The sequence below is a fragment of the Neovison vison genome, chromosome X (assembly GCF_020171115.1).
Source record: "Neovison vison isolate M4711 chromosome X, ASM_NN_V1, whole genome shotgun sequence".
Classification (NCBI taxonomy): domain Eukaryota; kingdom Metazoa; phylum Chordata; class Mammalia; order Carnivora; family Mustelidae; genus Neogale; species Neogale vison.
Genome location: NC_058105.1, coordinates 117,505,096 through 117,530,976, shown reverse-complemented (window position 1 = coordinate 117,530,976; position 25,881 = coordinate 117,505,096). Strand labels below are relative to the sequence as shown.

At 41.9% G+C, this 25,881-nt stretch overlaps 1 protein-coding gene across 3 annotated transcripts in view; it reads right to left on the bottom strand.

Moving 5' to 3' along the window:
- Positions 1-14,941: 14,941 nt before the first annotated feature.
- The window catches only part of SCML2 (Scm polycomb group protein like 2), a 98,999-nt gene continuing 88,059 nt past the window's right edge, over positions 14,942-25,881 (bottom strand). For 2 of the 3 annotated variants that reach the window (XM_044234652.1, XM_044234651.1), the window contains exons 11-14: positions 22,187-22,297; positions 21,276-21,527; positions 17,762-17,913; positions 14,942-16,672 (exon numbers count right to left, since the gene is read on the bottom strand). In XM_044234652.1, coding sequence (XP_044090587.1) covers positions 16,544-16,672; positions 17,762-17,913; positions 21,276-21,527; positions 22,187-22,297 — 644 coding nt within the window. In that variant the 3' untranslated portion in view covers positions 14,942-16,543. The remainder of the gene's footprint in view (positions 16,673-17,761; positions 17,914-21,275; positions 21,528-22,186; positions 22,298-25,881) is intronic. The other variant, XM_044234653.1, reaches the window with a different exon arrangement.

Sequence of the window (25,881 nt, the reverse complement as noted above, 5' to 3'; positions counted from 1 at the left end):
CAGTGGTGGGAAATGTCAGGATAGTGCTGCTTCACAAAAGGGCCCAAGACTGGAAGGGAGGTGAGGGCTGATTCTGCGGGGCTCCGCACCTTCTATTTCTTGGTGCTGGTGTTGCTTATACTTGTGTGTTAACCTGCAAAGCCTTTAAGCTGAGTATTTGTGATTTGTGCATATTTTTGTGTGTGATAGATTTCTATAAAAAAAAATCTACCTAAAGGGGCACCCGGGTGGCTCAGTGGGTTAAGCCTCTGCCTTTGGCTCAGGTCATGATCCCAGGGTCCTGGGATCAAGCCCTGCATGGGGGCTTCCTGCTCAGCGGGGAGCCTGATTCTGCAGCTCCCCCTGCCTGCCACTCCCCCTGCTTGTGCTCCCTCTCCCTGATATTGGGAGGGTTTCTATTTTACCAAATTCATTAATGTTACTATGATTTCTTGAACTGCTTTTACACTGTCTTCACTAGGAATAGAAGAACATTCAACTAGATTTTCTCCTAGTTTTCTATACTTCCATTCATTAGATATTCAACTCTTTAATCCATCTTGAAATTATTTAAGTGTGTGATATGAGGTGAAATCCAATGGGCTTTTTCCACCAATAGTTTGCATCTGTACCAGTATGATTTACTATGTTTCTCTTACTAAAATACTACAGTGCATTAACTCTAAATTCTTTGTGTTTATGAGCTTCCTGCTGCATTAAATCTGGCTCCTTATTTCAAAACTAATACCATCGTATTTTAATAATTGTAACTTTTAAAATGTTTTAGTGTTTCATATGGTAAAATAACACCTGTCCCTTAAACATATTTTTCCAAGATCTTTTTTTTAAGTTATATAAGAGTGATTTTTTCTCCTCTAGGAATAATTTGTTTCTCTCTACTTAATCAAGTCTTATTTTATGACCTTCATTAAAGTATTTGCTCCCCTTTCATACAGATTCTGCTATTTTTATTCATTTATTCCTTAGGATTTTTAGTATTTAATTGTAGCCATTATCAACTGGGTTTTCTTCCATTTTATGGAAAATACATATATATTCTTTTTATATATATAAAATATTAATTTATTGCTATTTATTAATAATTATTTATATTTATATGTGAAGATATAATTGCATATATAATATATTTAATAATAAAAACACATTTTATATATATATATATATATATATATATATATATACTATTTTTTTTTTAAGTAGGCTCTATGCCCAACATGGGACTTGAACTCCTGACCAGCCCCAAGACCATGAGTCCCGTGCCCTAACTACTGAGCTAGCCAGGTGCCTCAATCCTATATATATTCTAATTGCTTAATGTTATATAAGAAAACAATTTAGGGATTTTTTGTTTTTGTTTCTGTTTTTAGATTTTATTTGTTTATTTATTTGACAGTGAGAGAGGACAAGCAGGGGGTGCAACAGGGCGAGGGAAAAGCAGAAGAGGGAGAAGCTCCCTGCTTAGCGGGGAGCCCAATATGGGGCTTGATCCCAGAACCCTAGGATCATGACCTTAGCCGAAGGCAAACACTTAACCAACTGAGCCACCCATGCACCCCAACAATTTGTTTTTATAAATTTAAAAAATTATCTATAATGACTCAAGAAAAAAATAGAAAATCTCAACAGACCCATAACAGGTAAAGAGATTGAATCAGTCATCGTAAACCTCCCAATGAAGAAAAGGCCTGGACCCCCTAGAGGGCCTCACTCGTGGATCTACCAAACATTAAAAGAATTAACACCAATCCTTCTCAACCTCCTCCAAAAAACTAAAGAGAGAACACTTCCTAATTCATTCTATGAGGCCAGAATTACCCCAATACCCAAATACCCAATAGCCAAAGCTAGAAAAAGGCACTACAAGAAAGGAGAATTATAGACCAATATCCTTTATGAATACAGATGCAAAAATCCTCAACAAAATAATAGCAAATGTAATCCAGTAGCAAATTAAAAGGATTATTCACTATGTCTAGAGGGATTTAGCCCAGGAATGCAAGGGTGGTTCAACAAAAGAAAAAACAATCAATGTAACACATCATATTAAAAGAACAAAGGGAAGAAGCATGATGTTATGTATTTTACCTCAGTAAAAAATTACCTGGCCAACTTTTCTGAAATCCCTTATCCTAAATTTTTACATTGGTTGTTAAAATAAAAGGGATCAGACGATAAGGACTGCATTGCAACTTCCTTTTCTTTACTAAACATGTATTGGTCTTTCCAAACTAACACTTTTAGATATACTGCAACCCCTATAACAGCTTCTTACTTTTCTTTCTTTTTTAAGATTTTATTTATCTGTTTGACAGACAGAGATCACAAGTAGGCAGAGAAGCAGGCAGAGAGAGAGAAGGAAGCAGGTTCCCCGCCGAGCAGAGAGCCCGATGTGGGGCTTTATCCCAGGATCCTGGGATCATGACCCAAGCCAAAGGCAGAGGCAGAGGCTTTAACCCACTGAGCCACCCAGGCGCCCCGCTTCTTACTTTTCTATCATGCAGATAGGCCATGATTCATTGAACTAGTCCCTAATTCATGGATATTCAAGTTACTTCTCAAGCTTTGCTCATGTGAAGAACACTGCTGAACAGTCTTACCCATCTGCAAATAGTTCTGTGGGATAAAGTCCTAGATGTAGAAATGATCAGTCAAAGGGTATCCACATTTGAAAAGTCTCCTAGTTCTCTCCCACTAAAGAGGGCTTCTGGAATCAGCCAGACATTCTGTAACACACTAGAAAGTATTCTGCTGGTTCTGCACATAGTTTTAAAACCAGAACAGAGGACAAGTGCTATCAACATGTTTTGACGTCAGTTCGATCAGGGGTTGGCAAACTACAGCCTACAGGCCAGATCCACTTTGCTGCCTATTTTTTATGTAGCCCACAAACTAAGAATGCTTCTATTTTTTGTTTGTTTGGGTTTTTTTACATTTTGAAATGATTAAAAAACGGGCGCCTGGCTGGCTCAGTCAGTGGAGCATGCAACTCTTGATCTTGGAGCTGTGAGTTCGAGCCCCACACTGGGCGTAGAACTTACTTAAAAAAAATTAAAATGTGGGGCGCCTGGGTGGCTCAGTGGGTTAAGCCGCTGCCTTCAGCTCAGGTCATGATCTCAGGGTCCTGGGATCGAGTCCCGCATCGGGCTCTCTGCTCGGCAGGGAGCCTGCTTCCCTCTCTCTCTCTCTGCCTGCCTCTCTGCCTACTGTGATCTCTCTCTGTCAAATAAATAAATAAAATCTTTAAAAAAAAAATTAAAATGTAATTGTATTTGAAGTGTATAAAATTTGAGTAACTCCTAAAAATGGAGATTAAATGTAAAATATCAAAAAACTATTTTAATTATTTTAATATGAAAAATTATTTTCAAAAATGATTAGAGAACAAAACCAAAAGAATATTTTATGAAATGGAAAAATGATAGGAAATTCAAACTTCAGTGTTCGTAAGTAAAGTTTTACTGAAACACAGTCACACTCATCTGTTTATATATCAGCTGCTTTCTTCAACAGCAGAGTTGAGCAGTTGCAATAGAGCCTTTATGGCTGTAAAGCCAAAGGTATTTACTGTCTGGCCCTTTACAGAAACAGTTTGCTGCTCTCCGATCTAAGCAATAACGTTTTTTTTAAGATTTTAATTATTTATTTGAGCGAGAAAGAGCACACAAGCAGGGAGGAGGGTGAGAGGGAGAGGGGGAAGCAGACTCCCCACTGAGCAGGGCTTCATCCCAGGACCCTGGGATCATGACCTGAGCCAAAGGGAGATGCTTCACCAACTGAGCCACCCAGGCATCCCTAAGCAGTAACATTTTTAAGGAGTAGGAAACCCAATTTTCTACACAAAGGGCAAAGGACAAATTGTCCTATAGCTAACAAAGAAATGTTCCAAGGGGTTAAGTCTCCGGGCTCTGTGTGTGAGGGAGGAGGTGAATGACCTCACATTTCTTTCACTGCTGTGACTGAGAAGCAGCCACTGAAAGGCCAAGTAGCTACCGCACTTCTGGTTACAAGACTTCACTTTCCATGGACTCTTTTTTTGGGCAGTAATGTAAAGGGTGCTGCATTTTTAATTTCAAGTTCCAGCTGTTTACTGCTGATATATAAGAAAGGGATTGGCTTTTGCTATTAATCTTGTATCACACAATCGTGCTATAATTGCTTATTAGTTCCAGTTTGTACAGATTCTTTAGATCTACATAGACAATTGTGTCATCTGTTCAACAAACTCTTGATCCAAGTTGTTTCTCCCATAAATTCAGTTTTCCTTTGCCACCAGATATTTACAGTCAGAGTTACCAGCTATAAACAGTTTTTCAAAGACAGATAATATATTCTCCCAACGCTTTCTGAGGCTACCCTGCCAGCTCCATAGAGTGAAAATGGAACAGGAGACATGGCAAAGCTTAAATGAACAGAAAAGCACACGTAAGCACTGTGACATGACCATGACGCTTGTCGTGATAAGAACTGACAAGTGTAAAAAAAAAAAAAAAAAAAAAAAGAACTGACAAGTGTAAAAGTTATAAGAATATTTAAGCAATTTACTGGATATCAGGACCAAGGAGAAAAATTTTGTGGAGAAGGAAATAGAACAAAATTACCATATCTCATTTGGGATAGTTGCTGATAGTTATCATGGCTGGCTTGAAAATTCGGTTCTATAGTCAACATGCCATCAGTGGGAAGTGTGTTCTCTGTAAGTTCTGTTTCAGAGTCTTCTATTATTACAACACCAATGTCATCATCGCCTTCACTGTCATCCTCAACAGTTATAATAATATAATCTAGGAATAAGCAAAGAGAAAGTTTAGATACCACATAAAATAATCACTGTCTAGAAGAAACCACCTTATAAAGTTTTGGAGTGTTTAAAAAACATTTTAGCTGAAAAAACATTAAATATTTTCATGTCTCTAATCCCTGCAAGTCAGCTAAGAAATAAAGTGCTTCGTATGAAGCTTTGAGATATATATACAGATATATATATGTGTGTGTGTACATATATATATTTATATGTGTGTATATACACACATACATTAGTATTTCTAGTACTTCCAATTTTAGAGCAGTAAATTTCTCCCCATTTAAGAAATGTAAATACCTAGCCCATGCTGCTCTGTGTTCAGTGATACGCTTTTAACTTTTAAATGATACGGCTAACGTTACGTAGCCACACTCTACTGACCATGAGTTCCCGGACATGTTCTCTAAAACTTAATATTAATCTTTATGATAATAAATAATATAGAAATAAAATACAGTCATACTATTGTTATGAAACAAATTCAAATAGAATCTCACAAAACAAAATAAGTAGCCACGAATAAACGAGATGTGAAATATCAACTCCATAAACCGTTCTAATGACCATGAAAATTAGCACGCCACGTGAAATGTATGCTACATAAACAGGCTGTTTTACTTTTTACGGTTGGCCTGAAAAAGAAGAACATGTTTAAGCTTGAAGTATTAACTCGCAGATCACGCGCACTGTGCATCACAACTTGGATTCAATACATTTATTTGAAATAGACCAAAACTTTAGAATCAAGTAATTAGCCAGTGTGAGGGAATGTGCTGGTGTGAAAATGATACTGAATTAGGAATCACATGATATGGGTTCCAATTCAGGCTCTTTAGCCATCCAAAGGTATGACCTTTTGGCCAGATACATGTATTTTTTCGCCTCTGTTTTCTCATCCATAAAAACACAGAACTAGGTTTGGAGATTCGCTGTGAAATCTACTTAATAGTCTTCATGGAAAAAATGGAACATTAGAAACTACCTAATTATTCAAACAAAAGGGAATTGCTTAAATAAATTAATGGCATACTGCCAATGAGAAACACATTCTCATTTAGTGATATTAGAAATGCTGGTGAAATAATGTCGAGGCAGGAAGGGTTAAAACATTAAAAGCAGGGTCAAAGCAGAAAAAATATCATGTAATGCTAATGTTGAGAACAGAAGGAAACATACCAGTTGTTATCTCGTAGTCACTATCTCTGGGTGGCAAAATGACTTTCATTAGACTTCTCTTGTATTTGTTAAGATTCTCTACAATAAACTTTATAGACTTCATAATCAGAAGAAAATAACAAAGGTAACTGAAGTTTTATTTTTAAGACAAGCTTTTATATGTTAACAGATTTTTCACACTAGACCCAGTAAAGCTACTGACAACTCCACCCAGGTTTCTCAGTAAATTTATAAAATTTCAATTAATTCCTTTAGGTATATATATAAATTCCATGAGCCATATTTAGAAGACATAACATTTAGAAGCTTTTTGAAGATTATGCTTCTACGGTGCAAGGATCCAAGTTGCCCTGAACTTAACCAGATACGGCACAGTTCACAGTGATGCAGACTGCAACCTTCCTTTCACATGAGGACCACTGTAAGAAATCCAACCCAAAACACAGCAGGTGACAATGGCCAGACTGGTCTGCTTTTCTAGCAAAACTGTCAATACATTGAACAATACTTTCTAAATCTCCTAGCAGAACTCTCAAAAGAAGTCCTTCCACATCTATGTCAAATTGTAGAGAGGACAGAGTTGGCCAGGTGAGAGATTATGCCACCAAAACTGTATACCAGAGACCAGTCCTTGCAGCAGGCAGGCTTGAAACTAAATCGAGCCCAGCCCTGCTTTAGAAAACACAGTGCAGAAGAGTTGCTTATAAAATCATTATCTGTAAACATTAAATCAGTTTACCACTTAATGTTCTAAAACCATAAAGCAGTCCCAATTTGGGGAGAAGTGGGTAGAGGCAAAAGGGGGCGATTCCCAACACACTACGTTAGAGCCTTTTCTGTCAAACAGTGGTGCTCAGTCATACAGCAGGTGGGATGGGCCCTGAAGCATAGTCGGAAGGGCACCCCTATTTTCTAGGGGTCCTCACATTTTGTTGTATCCTCCGACACCTTTTTAAGTCTCGTCTGCCCTCTCAAAGCAAAGAACTGGCTCTTTACGTGGGGACTTTTATACACCTACATTTTTATTTTCTTTCTGCTTGTTTGTTTTTACAATAAAACAAGGCTGCGCTGTCTTCGAGCAAACGTGGTTACCACCAAAGCCTCAAGAAATCAAATCTCAATTTCAAAAGATGTCATAATGAATCAACTGCTGGTTTGTCAATCCTTTAAATTCAAAGTCTTGGTCCTTTAGGACCCCCACTTCCTCCGACAGGGAAAGAGAAAGGATAAAGGATCAATACATCCCAAGAAGTCAACACCAAGTACTTAATGAGTGGCCATATCTCAAAAGCGTATCAACACAGGCATCTCAGGAGAGGTCGTGGGAAACCCCAGACCACCCCACTGCAGTGCTGCTGAATACGGAGCTGTAAAGTGAAGATTTAACCTTCCGCAAATCAAATAGTCTCCTCTCGGGAGCACCCCCGGCCACTAAGCCAAGTCACTTTCATGCCCTAGTGGTCATGCTGCACAGCTGTTTATGGTATGGACACATCCCACAAGGCCTTTGGGGTGGGAGGAAGCTCAAGGAAAAAGTGCCGCCGTACAGACATAGTTTGGCGCCAGCACCCTCCATGCCACCCTGCAGAAGGCGCACAGAAACAGGTCACACAGCGCCCCGGTCTCCCAAATGGATACGGCTGAGGCTGCTTTATGACCACTAGGGGTCCTAGAAAGAACCACCTCCCTCATGCTGGAAACTAGTCCCCGCCTCTCGCCATGTGGCTCTCTTGAGCCCCAGTGTCACTTTGAGCCTCTCAGATGCTTTAAGTCCTGGAAACGCCATAAGCCCCAGAGACCCCTCAAACCCCAGACTCATCTCAAGCTCCTAGGATACCACGAACCCCAGGAATCTAGTGAGACCTAGCGTCAGCTCAAGCCCTAAGTACACCATGAACCCCAGGGACCCCTCAAATTCTGGGATCACCTTGGCCAATGAATTCTAGGGACACCATGACCCCAAGCGTCACCTCAAGCCCATGGCACACTGTGAACTGCAGGGACCCCACAAGCTCCAAGAACAATCAGCTTGAGCTCCTGAAACACCATGAACCCCAAGAATGCCCTGGCCTCAGGGCCAGACCTAGCCTGTAACGCCTGGGTTCCTAAATGCCAACTAAACAGACAGGGATAGCGGTCCAGAGGTCATCACCGGACACGCCCTGGTAGATGACAAGACAATGCCTTGGTCCCCTGTGAGGCCCTCTAGGAGGGCACAGTGCGAACCCTGTCAGTTTCCCCTCCCCCCTGCCCCCTACCCCCGGCAAGATTAAGAAAGAGGCAGAAGCGAGTGGAACAGCTTTGGGAAGGGCACCTTACCCTCCTCTTCAGACATCGTGAGGAAGGGAGTCCCACTCTGAGTGCTGTAGGATCGGCGTCTGCGCTGCGGCTGGACCCGCTGGATCGCTACCGTGCCCACGAGGCAACTACAGCAGATAGAGGCGCCAAACGGAAGGACTGAGACCTCCCCTTCTAAGAGAAGCTTCTGCGACTGCGCAGTAGCGCCCAGAACCCGCCATGTGAGCGCGACTGTTGGGGGTAGGGTAGAGGTGGCGCCAAATGTGGCGCCTTCCCTCGCTCGGTTTGTACCTACACATATACATTTTATGAAATGTGCTTTCCCCTGCCCGCAAAATGTGAACCGGTAGCCACCAGTGTAATTCTGCTCTTCCCAAAATGCTCTTCACACAATACATCATAGAAAAAATGTACGTCAGAATTCAGACTTCCTAATGTTTTCCGGGTTGTGTATTCATGTCCAGCGCCACCTTTGGGAACAAATCTGAAAATAATCCAACTTTTAAAATATGTCGCTAATAAGACTCCGCTAAATACACACCACCTTGCGCTTTAGATGTCCTACTCTCTATTTGCCATTTTCTAAAGAGCCATGTCCTTCATTCCAACTTAAAATAATAATAGGTACAGTTTACTGAGTGCTCACCACAAACCAGCTCCTTAGTATGTCTGACCTCATGAGGTCCTCAACCACTATAACAAGTCAGTATTATTGTCCCATTTTAAAGATACAGGAACAGATGCTTAGAGAGTTTAACTTGCTCAAAACCACAAGGCTAGTAGCCGAGTTATGATTTGAACACACTGCCCCCCACAAAGCACATGCTCACATCCCCGTACGTTATTCTTCCTCTTACTCGGTTGCTTCTGGAAATTTTCCACACCCTTAAAAGCTTGTTCAGACATCTATTCTTTTTTCTTTTTTAAGATTTTTAAAATTTATTTCAGAGGGAGTATGAATGGGGGGAGGGGCAGAGAGAAAAGCGGGGTCCCAGCAAGCAGGGTGCTGGACTCCGACCGTTGGTGGGGGCGGGGGCGGGGGCACTCTAGGATCATGACCTGAGCCAAAGACAGAGGCTTAACTGAGCCACCCAGGCGCTCCCTCCACCCCACCCCGCCCCCGCAGACATCTATTCTAATATCTGCACCAAGACACTTTCCTAGAGTGCGCTGGTAAGAATGCAGAGCGCCACCATGCACTGTTTCTATTAAATAGCATTTCCATCACAAAGTTCTAAGAATTAAGTGTTACAAAATATAAAGCGCCCAGCACAGAGCCTGGAATTCTGGTTCCATTTGACTGGATCAGTTACACAATGACTCCTGGCACCATGCATCTCCTCATCCTGGGGAAGGGTAAGTTTCTTGGGAGAAGGAAAGGTGCATCTTGTTAGGTGGAAATACACAGTTGTTTCAGTGTTGCAAGGGGAGGGTAATCATGCACAGGAGGGTATGTAAGTAAGCTGACCAGAAGAATGGACGCACTGTACAGTTTATTGATACATTACCTCTCAGTGTCGAATCCAGCCCTTTGCCCTGCTCTGAGAAACTAGGCATGAGCGTAAGTGTTTTCCCTTCGCTGGTAGCACCGTGGAACACTTTTCAGTGGGAAACACAGGAGAGCAAGTGTAGAGGAAACAAGTTGTGCTTCCTAGTCCCGTTTGCCTATAGTCAGGCTCCTGCCTATAGAGTGCAGTGTGCAGCCTTCTACCCCAAACACACCCCTGGCAGGGCAGGTCTGTAGTAAGTTCTCGAGGGTGGCTCTGCGACAACTTCCACCAATGCTGCCCCGAGGGATGCATCTCCCTTGGGGAGTCAGAGTCGAGCCTTCCTGGGTGTAATGTCTGCTCCTACAGGTGGTAGCTGTTTGTAGCTCGTATTCCTATACACTCTTCTGGGTTTCCTTTATTTCTAACCAGCGGTCCCTCATTACTCCAATCCTGATATACTAAGTACTTCTTTATATTAAACTTTCTCTGTTCAAATTACTCTATGGTCTTTCTCTTCATCTTGGACCCAGGCTGATCCACGTGCCCTTTTGAGTTTCCGTCCATCACCTAGCACTTGAAAGGAACACACTGTCTGTTACTACACTGTAACTAAGCATCCAGCAAATGGTCGACAACCACTTCCGTTTCGTATCTAGTCAGTCCTCCATCCATTCCTGTGACCCCACTTCTCCATAAAGAGACACAGAATGCTAAAAAAGCTGGATAGGGCGCCTGGGTGGCTCAGTGGGTTAAGCCACTGCCTTCGGCTCGGGTCGTGATCCCAGGGTCCTGGGATCGAGTCCCGCATCGGGCTCTCTGCTCAGCAGGGAGCCAGCTTCCTCCTCTCTCTCTCTGCCTGCCTCTCTGCCTACTTGTGATATCTCTCTGTCAAATAAGTAAATAAATTCTTAAAAAAATAAAAAATAAATAAAAATAAATAAATAAAAAAGCTGGATAAACTGTTCTTAAAATAAGCTCAAGAACATCAAAAAGTTAATAAAACAATAAGGAATTACTGAGCCAGGAGCTGTGAAACACCAGAAACCTAAAAAAATGTGAAAACGTGGCAAGACTGCTTTTGCTTAAAGACACTGATGCATTAAAGTCTGAAGGAGGCCAAGGTATACTTCTGGTGACTTTGGAGGACTAGTGACAAAAGTCAGAATCTGGGACCCTCTAATGATAGAGGGCTGGAAAACCAGCCTTTGCTTGAACAAGGACAATAGTGGCCCCTTCAGAGTAAAAGTGATCCAGGGACGCCTGGGTGGCTCAGTTGGTTTAGCATCTGCCTTCGGCTCCGGTCACGATCCCAGGGATTTATATTCCGCATTGGGATCCCTGCTCAGCAGAGAGCTGGCTTCTACTTCTGCCTGCCTCTCCCCCGGCTTGTGCTCTCTCTCTGTGTCGAATAAATAAATAAAGTCTTTAATAAGAAAAAACAGAACTAAACAACAGTTAACCACACAGACTATAGTTCAGTCTCATATCATCTGGGGATTTAACACCCCGGGGTGCCTGGCATAGCAAACAAAAATTCTTTCCCATGAATATAAGATCAACATATTTCTACAAACAGTATTTAAATAGAATATCCAGGGGTGCCTGGGTGGCTCAGTGGGTTAAAGTCTCTGCCTTTAGCTCAGGTCATGATCCCAGTGTCCTGGGATCCAGCCCCGCGAAGGGCTTTCTGCTCCGCAGGGAGCCTGCTTCCTCCCCTCTCTCTCTCTTTCAAATAAATAAAATCTTTTTTAAAAATTAAAAAAAAATTTTAAATAGAATATCCAGCACAAAGTAGAATATAACAAAGTTTAGGAGAAGAAAAAACAGAAGAAATAAGCAATGAAAACAACTGAGTGACAGCGCTGCCTGCTGGCAGCCACCACCACAACCACACTGCGCTGACACCCGCCCGTGGCTAGTGACGTTGTTCCGGAAGCAGCTACTCTGAGCATCCTAGGACAACCGGGGGAAGGGTCCACATGGAAAATCCCCAGGACGCCAAGTTCTCAGGAAGGCGCCACCTCACCCTTTAGTAACGGATGGAAAACGTCATTTCGGCAAAGCAGGGGAGAGAGGCTGAACTGGTAGGGCTCTCAGAAGGCAACAGGGAAGGGCAGAAGGTGAGGTCTCCAAGAGAGCACAGGCCCCAACCTCGAGCCACTGCGCTCGAGGGAAGGGGACAAGAAAGCCACCCATGTCACAGCTGTCACAAGTCACTCCTCTGAGTGCCCCTTCATCGCCTTGCCCGCACGCGGATCCACCAGGGGAGCTGTGCAAATGGCTGGGGCCCAGGCCCGGGCCCTGGACGGTCCCCCGGCACTGGTCGGGGTAAGTGGGGTGCTGAGCGCCATGGGGCTGGGGCGTCTCACGGGCATCAGGCCGAGGGGCGCTGCTCTGTACCCTTTGTGGAGCCGGTCCCGGGATCGTGGCACTCGATTCTCGCGTCTCTCGGGCAGGCTCACATCCCAGGCCTGGTTTCTAGGCAGCAGGAGAGGGCAGGCCATGGCCACGGCATAGGAAGAGGGTGTGAAGTGACCGTAAGCGTGACCTACGGGACCATGACCCACTCTGCCCGCGAGACAGAAGGGGCGCGACACTCACAGAGCAGCACGGCCCCGCGTGCCACGCAGGACATTCTGCCGGTCTCATTCAGCTCCGTGAAAAGTGCCACCACGGGCTGGACTCACGAGGCACGACGGACAACGGGTGGCCACTCCAAGTGGGGGTGCACACGGACGGGTCTGTGTGTGCGAGTGAGAGAGAGTGGGGGGAGGTAAAGAATGTGCGAGAGACACAGGGAGACACGCGGAGAGGGAGGGGGAAGTGGGGCTTTGGTGGCGGCAGAGACTAGGAAAGAGACTCGCCAGAGGTCCGTAAATACAAGGGGACACGTCCCCATTGCTGTGGGAGTCTGACCACGGCCAGTCTGCCTTCCAGGCCGAGTCTGGCCTGGATCCTTGCAGGGGCGCCTGGGTGGCTCCGTGGGTTAAGCCTCTGCCTTCAGCTCAGGTCATGATGTCAGGGTCCTGGGATCGAGCCCCACGTCAGGCTCTCTGCTCAGCGGGGAGCCTGCTTTCCCCTGCCTCTCTGCCTACTTGTAATCTCTCGCTCTCAAATAAATAAATAAAAATCTTTAAAAGAAAAAAGAAGAAGAAAAGAAAAGATCCTTGCAGGCCACGCATTCCACGAGCGGTGCCAAAGGAAAGATGCGGCGGCAAGGGAGCATCAGACTTTGCCTGGGAGAAGGGGAGGAAAAGCAAAGGCATGGAGCTGTCGGGGTCTGTTTGTTACTGCAGCAGAGCCTGGGGTACTCGGACCCATCCGAGCACAGTGACCAAAACCACATCTGCCTCAGGCAGTTTGCTTAGTATGACGTGATAACACAGCTGAAGATCCTCAGCACTGTTGTCATCAGTATGTCCACTTAGCAGGCATTCCAGGCACTGAGCCCTCGCAGTCGCCAGGAACTGGCTCACGTGCGCTATCATGAGCTTCCCGAGGCTCCTTTCCACGAACGCTGGGTCGCCAACGTATGGTGGAAGCAGCTTGCGGCAAGGAGTAGGTCTCTTACTCTTTATGGCTCACCGCCACCCCCCTCGGGTTGCCAGAGCCCCTGGAGCCGAAGCAGGTGGTCCCGCGTCCGGAGTTGCCTCTAGAAGAGCAAGGAGAGTGGGGACGCTCGGGCTGAGGACTCTCCGTGGAGAGCTGCTTTCAAGGTTCAGTTTCATCAACCTTCAGGGCAAAACGGGAAACGTCGGGGGGTCGAGAACGGAACCCCGTCTGCCATGCACTCTGAACGCAGGCCCCGGGCCGCACGTCCCCCGTGCCCGAGAGCCCTCCCTGGTTCGCTCCCTGGTTCGCTCCCTCGTTCCCTGGATGAGCCTCAGAGGACTGCGAAATACAAGCGGGTCCCAGCACCCCAGCGAACCAGCAGCCCCGGAAGTTCAAACGTACTTCACTCACTCAGCCGACTGTGAATGCGACCCCTTCGTAGCTCGGAAAGCGGGGCTTTTCCTCCCAACTACATCGTTCCTCGCATGAGGTTCAGTTCTTTTCTAGTCGTATTACAGAAGGGCATGTCTTTTTCATGCCTGCAGAGGGGGCCTGGGTTTGAGTCTGGGAAGTCCCACCCTGGACACACACTCCGGAGCCGCCGCAACGATCAGAAATCACGCAAAGACGAAAGCAAACGCTCCATGCGCCCAGAGGGCTGCCGCGGTCAGCTTGCAGAATTCCGCCCACTGGTGCTGGAAGGATGGCCTGAGAGGCAGAACCAGAGGAAAGATCATTTTAAAAGCCCGGAGAGTTCCCGAGAGCCTAACGCGTTAGACGGTCCCTGGACTAGAAGTCGACAAACCGGATGGCCGAGAGCAAGCGGGTCTGAATCACCCAAGTCCCAGACAAGCACAGTGACACCCCGTTCCCGGCACTAGAGCATCAGCCCTGGAGGCTCGGTGGGGACCGTGTCAACCGGCAGACGTGCTGCTGCAGCGGGAGGAGTTTGTGGGCCTGAAGGCGTGGAGCAGAAGCTCCTGGCGTAGCCGAGAGGGGCAAGGGGTCAGAGCTGGGAGAGGGAGAGGGAGAGGGAGAGCTGAAGGCAGAAAGGCAGTGTGGCTCCTGGCCCCGGGTGACAGAAGAGCAGCCAGAACCGCCAGGCAGACGTAGGAGCTCGGGGACGGGGACAAGATATGCGGGGGCCCTGGCCTCTTCTAGTGCACTCGCATCCTCAGTACCACTGCGAGCGGCAAGTGCCGAGCACAGACACAGCTCGTGGATGGAACTTCGTGCTGCTCCCCTGGGGTCTCGTTTAAGGTCCTACAGGAGATCAGCCCTTCGCTGCTAGCGACTTGCTTATCTGTAGAATGAGGGCAAGTGTTGACACTCGACTATCTGGACGTGCACGTAGACAACCACAAGCTTAGTAGTGCTTTTTTAAAAGATTTTATTTATTTGTGAGAGAGGAAGAGAGAGAGAACGTGAGCACTCAAGCAGAGGGAGAAACAGGCTTCCCGCCAAGTGGGGGGCCCAACGTGGGGCTCCATCCCAGGACCCTAGGATCATGACCTGAGCCCAAGGCTGACACTTAACCGACTGAGCCACCCAGGTGCCCCAGTAGAGCATTTATCAACTCTAATAAATTTGCATATTAATGTCATGCAGTGAAAGCAAACAAAATCAAATCTGAGGCGTTGACATTATTACGGTTTTAAAACTTTATTATATTTTAAAATCTGAAAACTGTAAAACATAGTATTCATACAAACACCTGAGGACTGTTCAACTGGGCACAGCATCTTTACACAAACAATTTGAAAAAAGATTAGGTTTAAATTACGATTTTGTCTCCTAACACAAAAGGAATAACATAGATAAAACCATCCTTTAAATAGTTGCATTCTTATATAAAGTACATTTGGTTTTCTGAAAAAGAAAATGTACATTCATGCCCCTGGTGTATATTTTATTGGCATTTACAACAAATGGCTAAGACTTTTAGCACAGATTCTCATAGCTTATCAACATTACCAATCTTAGACAAAGCAATTACTATAAACATATAGCACCATTTCCCCTTGAAAGTTCTAACTTTAAAAATAAAGCCCCAAATGTTAAGTCAGATTTAATGCATCTTCCAAAATTTAGCAGAATAAATGGCTCAGAGCTAAGCAAAGTAAGTAGAAACATTGCATAGGACAGAGAGCTTCCCTGTATGGAAACCAACCTACGGATTGTTTCTTATCCCCTGAAGACAAAGCTGAGAGGTAATAGTAATAGCAAATGATGCACATATTTTTTTACAGAATAAAGACCTCTAACTATATAAATAGTTCACCATTACCTCTGTGGCAGTACAAAGTGCCATATTAAATTCAAAAAGAACAGATTTACTTGTTTATATACCTACAGGTATAGAATAATATATAAATAGGGTATAGTATCCATATGAGGAATAAGCACAGACAATAAAATATTTATCTTTAAAAAATTTGGGCACAGGTGTCTTCATATAGAGATGTGAGAAATGACTGCCCAGATAAATGTTTACACTTAGCGAAAATATGTAATGTTTTAAAATAATAGGTATATTATTGAAAAAATTTAATCGGACTCTATCCAAACCATCCTTGTAGTATAATATCTCCTGCATAAACAACCATTCTATTTATCGTACAATTGTTCAAAAGTTATTAAAAACTGATTAAGAACACTTTATGAAAGTTTATAAGCTTGCTTTTTTTCTTTAAATATGAACAAATATAACATACAGAGAAATAATAACAAAAGGATAATAATTTATATGGCTTTCCCTTTCTAGAAACTGGCAGAACAGAAACAGAACTTGCAGTAACAGACACAAAATATTTGGAGAAAGAGATCGTATCTACAGTTGCATCTTTAAATTTTCTTCTAAGGAAAACTTCTCACAGATTTCATTAGAGAACTTGTCAGTCCCTGATACTTCTCCCTTTGGGATTTAGCTGTTTTGGTTCTATATATAAACATTAACTGAAATCAAAGGTGTTTCTCTGTTTCCAGCATGAAAATACATTTGTAAAGTGTATAATAAAATGATGGAAAGACATAAAGATCTCCCAATTTGAATATGCTAATACTAACATGTAAATGGTTTTTAATGTTGTTCTGCAATTCTGGGTATCACAGATTTGAGAGGAACTGTCTACCAAACGAAAGCTTCTAAGAGAGTTAAAATATTTTTTAAATTAAAAGTTACCAGGACAATAAAGAATTCTGTCCAATCTAAACTTACACATTTTTTTCAATTGTATTTTCCTTCTTTAAGTTTTTCAATGTAGTAACACAACTTTAATGCTGGCCCCAGCTTCAGCCCCATGTACTTCATCATCACATCACTTTTGAGTAGTAGCAGAGCCTTCCCATCAATTTCCTACAGAGAGAAAGAAATTACAATGAGTAATGCATTCATATTTTGTCAAATTATATATAAAAACATGTAAAATCGAGAGCAGTTGTACATTCTCGATATATATTCTCTGAATATGTATTTATTTCCTGAAAACTATTAAAAGTATAATTCATACAGTAAGACATCATTTGATAGTTTTTAAGTTCACTTCAAATTTTAAGAAAAAGGAAATTTAATCCAGTATCTTTCAAAATTGGCCTAAGCACCAAACTATCTGGTTTTAAATACTGTGTTGAATAAAATACTACATTATCTATGACAAAGTTTAGAAAGTTATGAATTGTAGAAACAAATTTCAGACGGTCACTAACTTTATTTTAAAAGGCTGGGAATATGAGGATGTCAGCATCAATGCAAACTGTAAATGTGTTACACAGTGTTGTCTTTATGTTGAAAGCTAATCGGTTAGTTGTCTGAAGCTAAACTAATTAAATGCTCAAACTAATTACTGACTTTCTTTAGAACACTGAAAAGGACAGAAGACATTTGGTCACCGATTTCTTAGAAAAGACTATAAACATTACTTAATAGACACAAGGCATCCTCCTAAAATTTTTTATTTCCTTAATTAACCAATATATGTCAGAGAAGCCATAGTAATTGGTATTCATGAGCTCCTATTTAAAATAAAACTACACTTCATCTTACACAGTTGCTGGATTCATTGGGCATCATTAACAGGGATGACACCCTGTCACAGCTCGTGGTTACCCCCTCCTACTCACGGTCCTGGGGCCGAGCAGGGAGCAGGTGGGGAGGAGGATCCTTGTGGGAGAAGACATCTGAGAGTGGCCATGCTGAATCATCTTCTCTGGAGAACTTGAAGACTTGTAGTATTTTAGGTACTCGGGTACCAATTTAAAGCACAGATCCAGCCTCTACCATTTAAGAATCTAACTTTGGGTCAAGTAACCTTTCTCACATATGAAAAAATCAGTTGATAGGGTTCCCCCACCATCCACACCAATCAGCATCCATCCAACTGAAGGGCCTGCACAGAGGTCATTGAAAGGCATTACGGCAGGAAAACCGGATCAAAAGATACATTACATGTTGCCTGAAGAGGTCGGCGAGGGGGCCTGATATCTGAGGATCTTTATGTTTCATAAACTGTATCACTTCATCCACAGACCAGGTTGAAGGGTCCTTAGAGAAGCCTTGTTTCAGGACACTGGGGTCAGGTACAGCTATATAACTTGGAGCTTCAATGGGGGGAAAAAAGACAAATCATACTTGACCTGATCATTATCCTGAAAGAAGAGATGTTAGGTAGGGAGAATTGGTCCCATTCCAGGAACCTTCTGTTAAGCACCCCGGCAAGGACTCAGGTCTCCGAGCGAAGAATCCAGTGGAAGCGTAGATTAGGATGACCTGAGGATGACTACCCGAGAGCACCCCATCTGACCTCCCCCAAACAACAAAAGTAGCTTCAGAGTTTACATTAAAGCGTCAAAAATCATAAAGCAGACTGATCAAATCTGAGGCCTTGTTGGCCACAGGCAAAGACAGCAAAAGATCTGATGCTTGGGTTAAATTAGGTTAATCTAAACTAACCTATTACTCTTTAAGTATTTCAGTGAATTTCTCTCTATCTCTCTTCTCTTGGTCTGTCTGGATTAGGTTTCTTTTACTACCTAAATACAATGGAAAGTCTCCAGATTTAGTTTTATAGTTGCTTAAATTTACTCACTTTAATCAAGGAATTTCAATAACCCCATTGTCTTTGAGAACCAAATTAGTTCTACTGAATCTCTCCCATGTATTCAATATGGATATTGTTAGCACCACTTTACTCTTTAAATTCCTGTCTCTTAAGGCTTAAATGCCTATCTGGATTTTGAAGAAAAAAGGATTATTTTCTGCTTGGCTAGGTCAGAAGTAATTTTAACATTATACTGAATACCTCTCCCAAGTTTAATTGCATAGTAATATTCTGGTTGAATGTTTATAGGTAAAAAAATAATAATAATTTGAGACATAGAATAAAGTAAGTACTGATACCTCAAAAAGTTTTAGCTGTGCTATTCACCAAGTTGTGCTGTAATTTCTTTGCATCCAGACAAGTATTCATTTTACTCAACCAGAGTGCTTGTCTCACAAAAGTCAGTGTGTAATAAGAGAAGTGAGTTTTGTAATTGCCAGGAAGATCTGTTTCTTTAAACCAGGACCGTCAACACAAATTTGGTCTTTTCTGGTGTGAATTAACCAAAGATATACCTTATCTTTCCTATCATCTGGGCTCTAGCCATTTTAAGGGCATTTTGAGTATTTACCCAGGTAAAGGGCAAAGAAAAACAAGATAAAGGAACTCAGAATGGTAAGTTTTTTTGTGTGAAGCTCAAAAGTGTACTTATTTTCTCTTTCAATGTCACAACTTTGATGTAAAACAAAAACTCTTTACTAAAACATATCCTCCCTTTCTCTTGTCAGAGATAAAAATGTTGGTCGTATCTACTAAGAAATGTTACTGTAGTGTTTCAACCCCAATGAAAATGATGATGGTATAGATCATGCCATGCTGAAGGCAGTCTAACAATTTAGACAGAAAGTCTTCTCCTTTAGTTCTAAGGAAGACTTAATTTAAGATGAAAAAATTATTGGCAAAGCTAATCAAGCTAATCATACCTCTAGTTAACTTTTTTGTGGGATTCCTGGTTTATGTCATCAGAATCTGGTATAGTTACGCCTTAAATAACATGTAACCAGTTTTATAGGTTACTACAGAAAAACTATATGCAAAAATATACTTTATGGTATAAAATTACAATTTTATCTTAAAAATAAAAACTGTAAGATCATCTATTTTTAATTCATTATGGAAAAATCATTTAATTGAGCCCATATCTTCAGAACAATCAGAGAAGTTGCAAACATTAGTGTTATTCAAATAATTATATGTGAAAAACAATCAAAGTCCAGTCGTGCTTTTCTCCTGAATGGCTCTGTCTTACATACACTAGAATATCAGTTAAGTGTTTCTGAAATAAAGAAACGTGATTTGATTTTATCCACAACGTTACTGGATTTCTTTCCTATAATAAAAACGAACAGTTTATTTCATTAAAATAATGGGGCAGGACAGGAGGTTGTAAGAGCATCACCAGCAATCGGGGCGGACTCAGCTTTAAGTAACAGTTCCAATACCTTGAATGACACCTCGAGACAGTTTCCAAGTGAAATGCTTACCTACTCTCTGGAGATGGAAGCATCCCAGCAGTTAAGCATACAGCCTGGAATCAGAGTGCCTGGATTCAAGGACTGACCCAGCCACTTTCTAGCTGGGGACCTTATTTAGTCAAGTGACTTCTCAGATTTCTCACATGAAAGTGTTTACCAGCATCTACATCTTAAGGAATTATTGTAAAGATGTACCATATAAGGCCATATAAAATATTACATGCCTGGCACATGTCAGATAGCAATGAGGATGATGCTGATTTCCATTACTAATAAGTAAATTACCAGTAAGTAATATTATTACTATTAGTCTTTCCACTCCTGGAAATCCCAAAATCTTGGCTTCTCAAGCCCAAGTACAGGCTACTTTGGCACAGCAGTGTTAGTCATACATTTGAAAGTGAGACATTCAGTATCAGGGATAACCTTTTATAGCCTTTTACTGAGAAGACCTGTCTTCAGAGCTTATTTTGTGAAAATACCTAAAAATTCTGGACACACTACCCCTTGATGAGATAAGCATCTACCACCAGACTCCTCGCACACGTCACTCTGAAAGCGGAGACGATCTACATGAGGTGGGAGATGGGGGATGACATTCAATATGTCAGAGCATGTATGCAGCGCAGTTGCCCACAGAAAACATCCATGAAGAAAAGCAATCAAGTTGGATGGTTCCTACTGCCTTCAATACTTACCTTGCCTAGATGCCTACCAGGAAAAAAGGGACAAAACACATTCCCACCCTTACCCCACCTTGCCCCACCCCTACCCCCACCCCCTTCATCCTTGAAAGGGTACAGGGTAGCTATCTTTGCACATGGAAAACTAATCTGGTTTTTTCCAGATGGCAACAGGACGCTGCCCTGTGTACACATACTGTGTACTCCTGGTGGGTCAGAGGGAATAACTGAAGGTATGGAGAATGGGGAAACAGCTATAGCAACAGAGTACCAGAGCCAGAGCTGGGAGCCACACACAAGCTGGAGTCAGGAAAAGTCTCAAAAGAGACAAGGAAGAGAGTACATCAGAGAGGAGAGGAAGTGCATCTTTCCAGGCCTCAGAGTCATAGGAGGTTTCTGAGTCCAGACGGTATCCAGTGAAACGATCGATTACAATGGAACCATTAATTAGAACAACTGATCTACGAAGTCTCTGTGAGAGACATGGCTGGTGACCCAGATCCCCAGGGACAGTTCTATGCTGCCATGAGGATCAGAGCATCTATAGTGGCTTGAAACTGACAGCAACGAAAACAGGGAGGACTCAAAACTCCTTAATCTTGGCACTTTCTCCAATGTGATACACTCTCAGAGGATGCTGTTAGGCAAAGAAACCTTAAGGAGAAAGAAACACATTGGTTGAGAATCACTGTTTTTAAATATACCTTCACTTTTCCTCTGCATTTGGAATTTAACTTCATGGTGACTGCTCTTGGTAGATTTGGTCCCCACTAGTGCTGAACTTGAGGTGCTTGGAGCACTCGGAGAAAAACTCCGGGAGACTGCAGCGTGAGTGCTTACAGGATTTCTGCTGGTAGGGCTTAAAGAATTTGCTGGATTTGGTGGTGAGTTTTCAGAATCTTCAGGAAGCTTTTCCTCTTTGGGCATGCCACTTCCCTCACAAGACAGTTGTTCTTCTACAAGAAAAAAAAGACAAAGACAATGATCTTCAGTAGACTTATAGCTTAAATACTATTAAAAGTTCAAAACATCTCCAAAGCTTCAACAGTTCACTTAAGCCAAGCTATACTGAACCACAAACCTCTCACATAAAGTACATGGCCACCTCCATTTCTTGGCATTTACAGTAATGGACACTGTCTTAAAATCCAAACTGATTCCACTATGTCTCCTGTATTTCTCATGGCAAGTGTCCCTTCCCTGTCTTGCTACCTAAGGCTGTAAACACTTCACTAAAGCATTCATTTTTAGGAATGCAGTTCTTCACAACTATTATAATATGATCATACAGTTGGCTTCTAACATTTGCTTACTACTTGGACACTCAAAAATTCCAGTGAGGAAAGGCACTAGTTTTTCTATTCACTGTTTATCAGCTTTTAGCAATACAGAGCTGAAAGGAAATTGTTACTGTAATTGTTCCATTTTTATCTAAGGAGAAATGATCATTGTGTACTTCTGAAGGGAATGAAATGCTCAAGAAAACTGATGAAGTAGTAATAGCCTAAATGCTCAACTGATTTGGGCAAATACACACCCCCACCCAAAAGCATATAGTTAAATGGTAGTAGAGTGACTTTTCTTCCCATTCCAGGAACATGTCAATACTATTTACCTTTAGAGGCATACACCTTTGTTTTGGGGAGTTTAGGTGACACAGGAACAACATAAGGTGGAGGTTCCTGAGAAGGCCGTTTGGGGCTTTTTTGTGTCATGTCTTCTTTAACTGTTTAAAAAAAAGGTGTTTGTTATAACTAACATTCTACGAGCATTTTCAGATCATCAGCATATAACACTTCGGTTTCTAACGCATTTGCCTACTGTAACTTCATCAACAATTTATCAATTATTTGATTATTTATGAATAATATTTGTTGATTTCATCCCATTAAATATTCCAGTGACATCACATTCAGGAGCTAAAAGCATTATATCCAGGCATCACTTATTCTAGGGTCATCACATATCTCTAAATATCTCAGGAAGCAGTGAGGTGATCAATTATAATTTGTCTAAAAAGGCCTGGGAAAACTGTTCCCATGAAAAAAATAAAGTTAAGAATTCAGAGAAGGAGGAGGCAGTGTACAGTGGACATCTCACTTTATAGGCAATAGTCCTGGCCCAGAGCTACCCTTACTATAGCTCTACAGCTTACTTATTATTAAAGCAAATGCATTTTTACCAAAAGGACCACTCTTTAAGGTATGATCCTGAAAGTAATCATATCTCAAATTATTAATTAGACTCTAAGTATCAGTATCTTTTTTTTTTAAAGATTTTATTTATTTATTTGACAGACAGAGATCACAAGTAGGCAGAGAAGCAGGCAGAGAGAGAGGAAGGGAAGCAGGCCCCCTGCTAAGCAGAGAGCCCGATGTGGGACTCGATCCCAGGACCCTGAGATCATGACCTGAGCCGAAGGCAGCGGCTTAACCCACTGAGCCCCCAGGCACCCTCTAAGTATCAGTATCTTGATTTAACCTCCAACTAAAAGGAAAAGTTAAGTGTAACAGAAATCTAAAAAATCTGATAACAGAACCTGAGTGAGAAGAAAGACTGCAATGAGAAAGTACCAAAGTCAAACTTCATCTGGTTCAAAATAGCTGCAGGCCAGGCATAGGTGTGCTTCTTAAGATCATCTGCCATCAGGTTACTGGCTGATTACTAGAGTCTAAGAGAGCTCTTACCACTTGGTTTTATTTTTAATCATGGACTACAAAACCAATAGGCAAAACATATTTCAGTGAATGGCAAATATTTCTACAATTAGGACATTTAAATTCCTATAAAGAAAAAAATTGACTTTTTTCATACTCATTTAATGCTACAGAAAATTCAAATCCTAATGTATAGTTTTCTATAGATATATGTTACCTCAGAACCTTAGCAAGATCAGAAAATGTTTTCTTTTACTTATAATATTCTAATGCTTTCTTACAAAGTTAATGAAGCTGGTGTATGGTCTACTATCTGGGGCTGATAAAACATAAAAATGACTCTTGACTTCTGCTTCTGGGTATTGTAGGAAGCTCAGGCACAAAACTTTTCCTGCAGAGATAACTAGAGAAAACCAAATAATTTACAAAATACTTTAAAAGTCCTCATAGAGAGACACTTCCAGGATGACTGACTAAAGACCTCCAAAAATCCACTTCTTTATAAAAATAACAAAGAGATCAGCAAAATTAATTTTTTCAAAACCTCTGGATGTTATGTAAAGGCTTACAACAATCGAAAAGGCATTTGTTCCAGAAAAAAGTGGCAGAACCTCCAAAAGAACAGCAAACTCTGTGGCATTTTATCTTCCCTACCATCATCCTCCTCACTGTTTTTGCAGCAGCTTTGCAAACCAACAGATTCATAACTACTGTGGCTGTGAAAACCCCCACATCGTAGCAGTCACTGGAGGGAACACAATGGGTTTAGAGCTCTCAAAAGGCCCTATCCCCAAAGAACCGTCACAATTTGACCAACCTTGAAGCTCAATAGAAAGCTCTGCTCTCAGGGCTTGTTTTATTGGACCTAAATCAGAGCGTCCTTGGTGTGAACGGTCCTATCTCTAAGGCATTGCTCAAACAAGCAAACAAACTAAATAAAATCCACAGTAGTAATTCTTTAACACTATAGTTGCCCAGTCGGCGGCTGACAGGAAACTGACCCGAAAGCTTTAAAAACAAACCTGGAGAATAAAATGTCCATTAGGAGACTTTGAAAACCACAGATATACTCCTGGGAATCTAGAAGGTATACATATGCATGCATAAGGCTGTATCCATGCCCAGGAAAGACCTAAAACCTTAACTTAGGTCTTTCATTTCTTGCTGACCTTGAGGCTCTGCACAAAGCAGACTCATAAACTGCCTCCCGGAATGTTCAAGGTAAAGTCCAACACATACATAAACTCTGTGGCAAAGGATGGGAGACATGCTGGTTGCACATATTTATGAAAATCCCTGTCCAATCATTTGCTGAACACGAAGCTAAATGAGCAGAATTCAGTGGCCACATACAATAAATGAGCCCAGGAAGTCATTAGGTTTGTCCAGGAAAGTCACTATACCAAAGCACCAGCAAGGGAAGGGGTAAAATCTGATCTTCAGAGTTACTGCTTTACACTCTTATGTCCAGTTTTTAATTAAAAATTAGGAGACATGCAAGAAACATCAAAGTATGGCCCATAAAAAGGGGGGAAAACAGTCACTAGAAACTGCCTCTGAGAAAGTACAGATACTAGAGTTAGCAGACAAGGACTTTAAATCAGCCGTTTATGTTCAGAGATCTAGAAAAATAATAATCACGTCTAAGGAACTAAAGGAAAGTATGAGAACAAAGTCTCACCAAATAGAGACTATTGATAAAATGATAAAAATAACAAAAAAGAACAAAATCAAAATTTAAGACTTGAAAAGTAATATAAATGAAATGAAACATTCACTAGAAGGGCTCCACAGCAGATATGAACTAGCAGAAGAAAAAAATCAGCAAATTTAAAGAAAGGTCAACTGAGATGATCAAGTCTAAGGAACAGAAAGAAAAAAGAATGAGGGCAAATGAACAGACCCCAGAGACCTGTGGGGTGCCATCAAGGACACCAAAATACACATAATGTTAGAATTCCAGAAGGAGAGGTGACAGAGAGAAAGGGACAGAAAGAATATTTGAAAAAGTAATGGCTAAATGTTTCCCAGATTTGATGAAAAACATTAATCCAAACATCCAAAAAATTCAACTATCTCCAACGAGGATAAATTAAAAGATATCCACACCTAGAAAAAACACAAACTATCAAAAGCAAAAGACAAAGAGAATCTTGAAATTAGCAAGAGAAAAGCAAATCATCATACAAGGGATCTTCAATAAGATTAACAACTGACTTCTCATCAGAAACTATAGAGGCTAATAGGAAGTAGTATGATATATTCAAATTGCTAAAAAAAAAAAAAAGACAGTCAAATAAGAATTCTACCTCCAACAAAACTAGAGTTTAAAAAATGAAGGAGAGGACACCTGGATGGCTCAGTGGGTTAAAGCCTCTGCCTTCAGCTCAGATCATCCCAGGGTCCTGCGATCGAGCCTCATATCAGGTTCTCTGCTTGGCAAGGAGCCTGCTGGCCCCCCTCTCTCCTTACCTGCCTCTCTGCCTACCTGTGATCTCTGTCAAATAAATAAATAAAAATCTTTTTTTTAAAAATGAAGGAGAAATAAGAAATTCTTCACAAATAAAAAGTGAGGGGCCCCTCGATGGCTCAACTGGATAAGCATCTGACTCTTGATTTTGGCTCACATCATGACCTCAGGGTGGTGGGATCA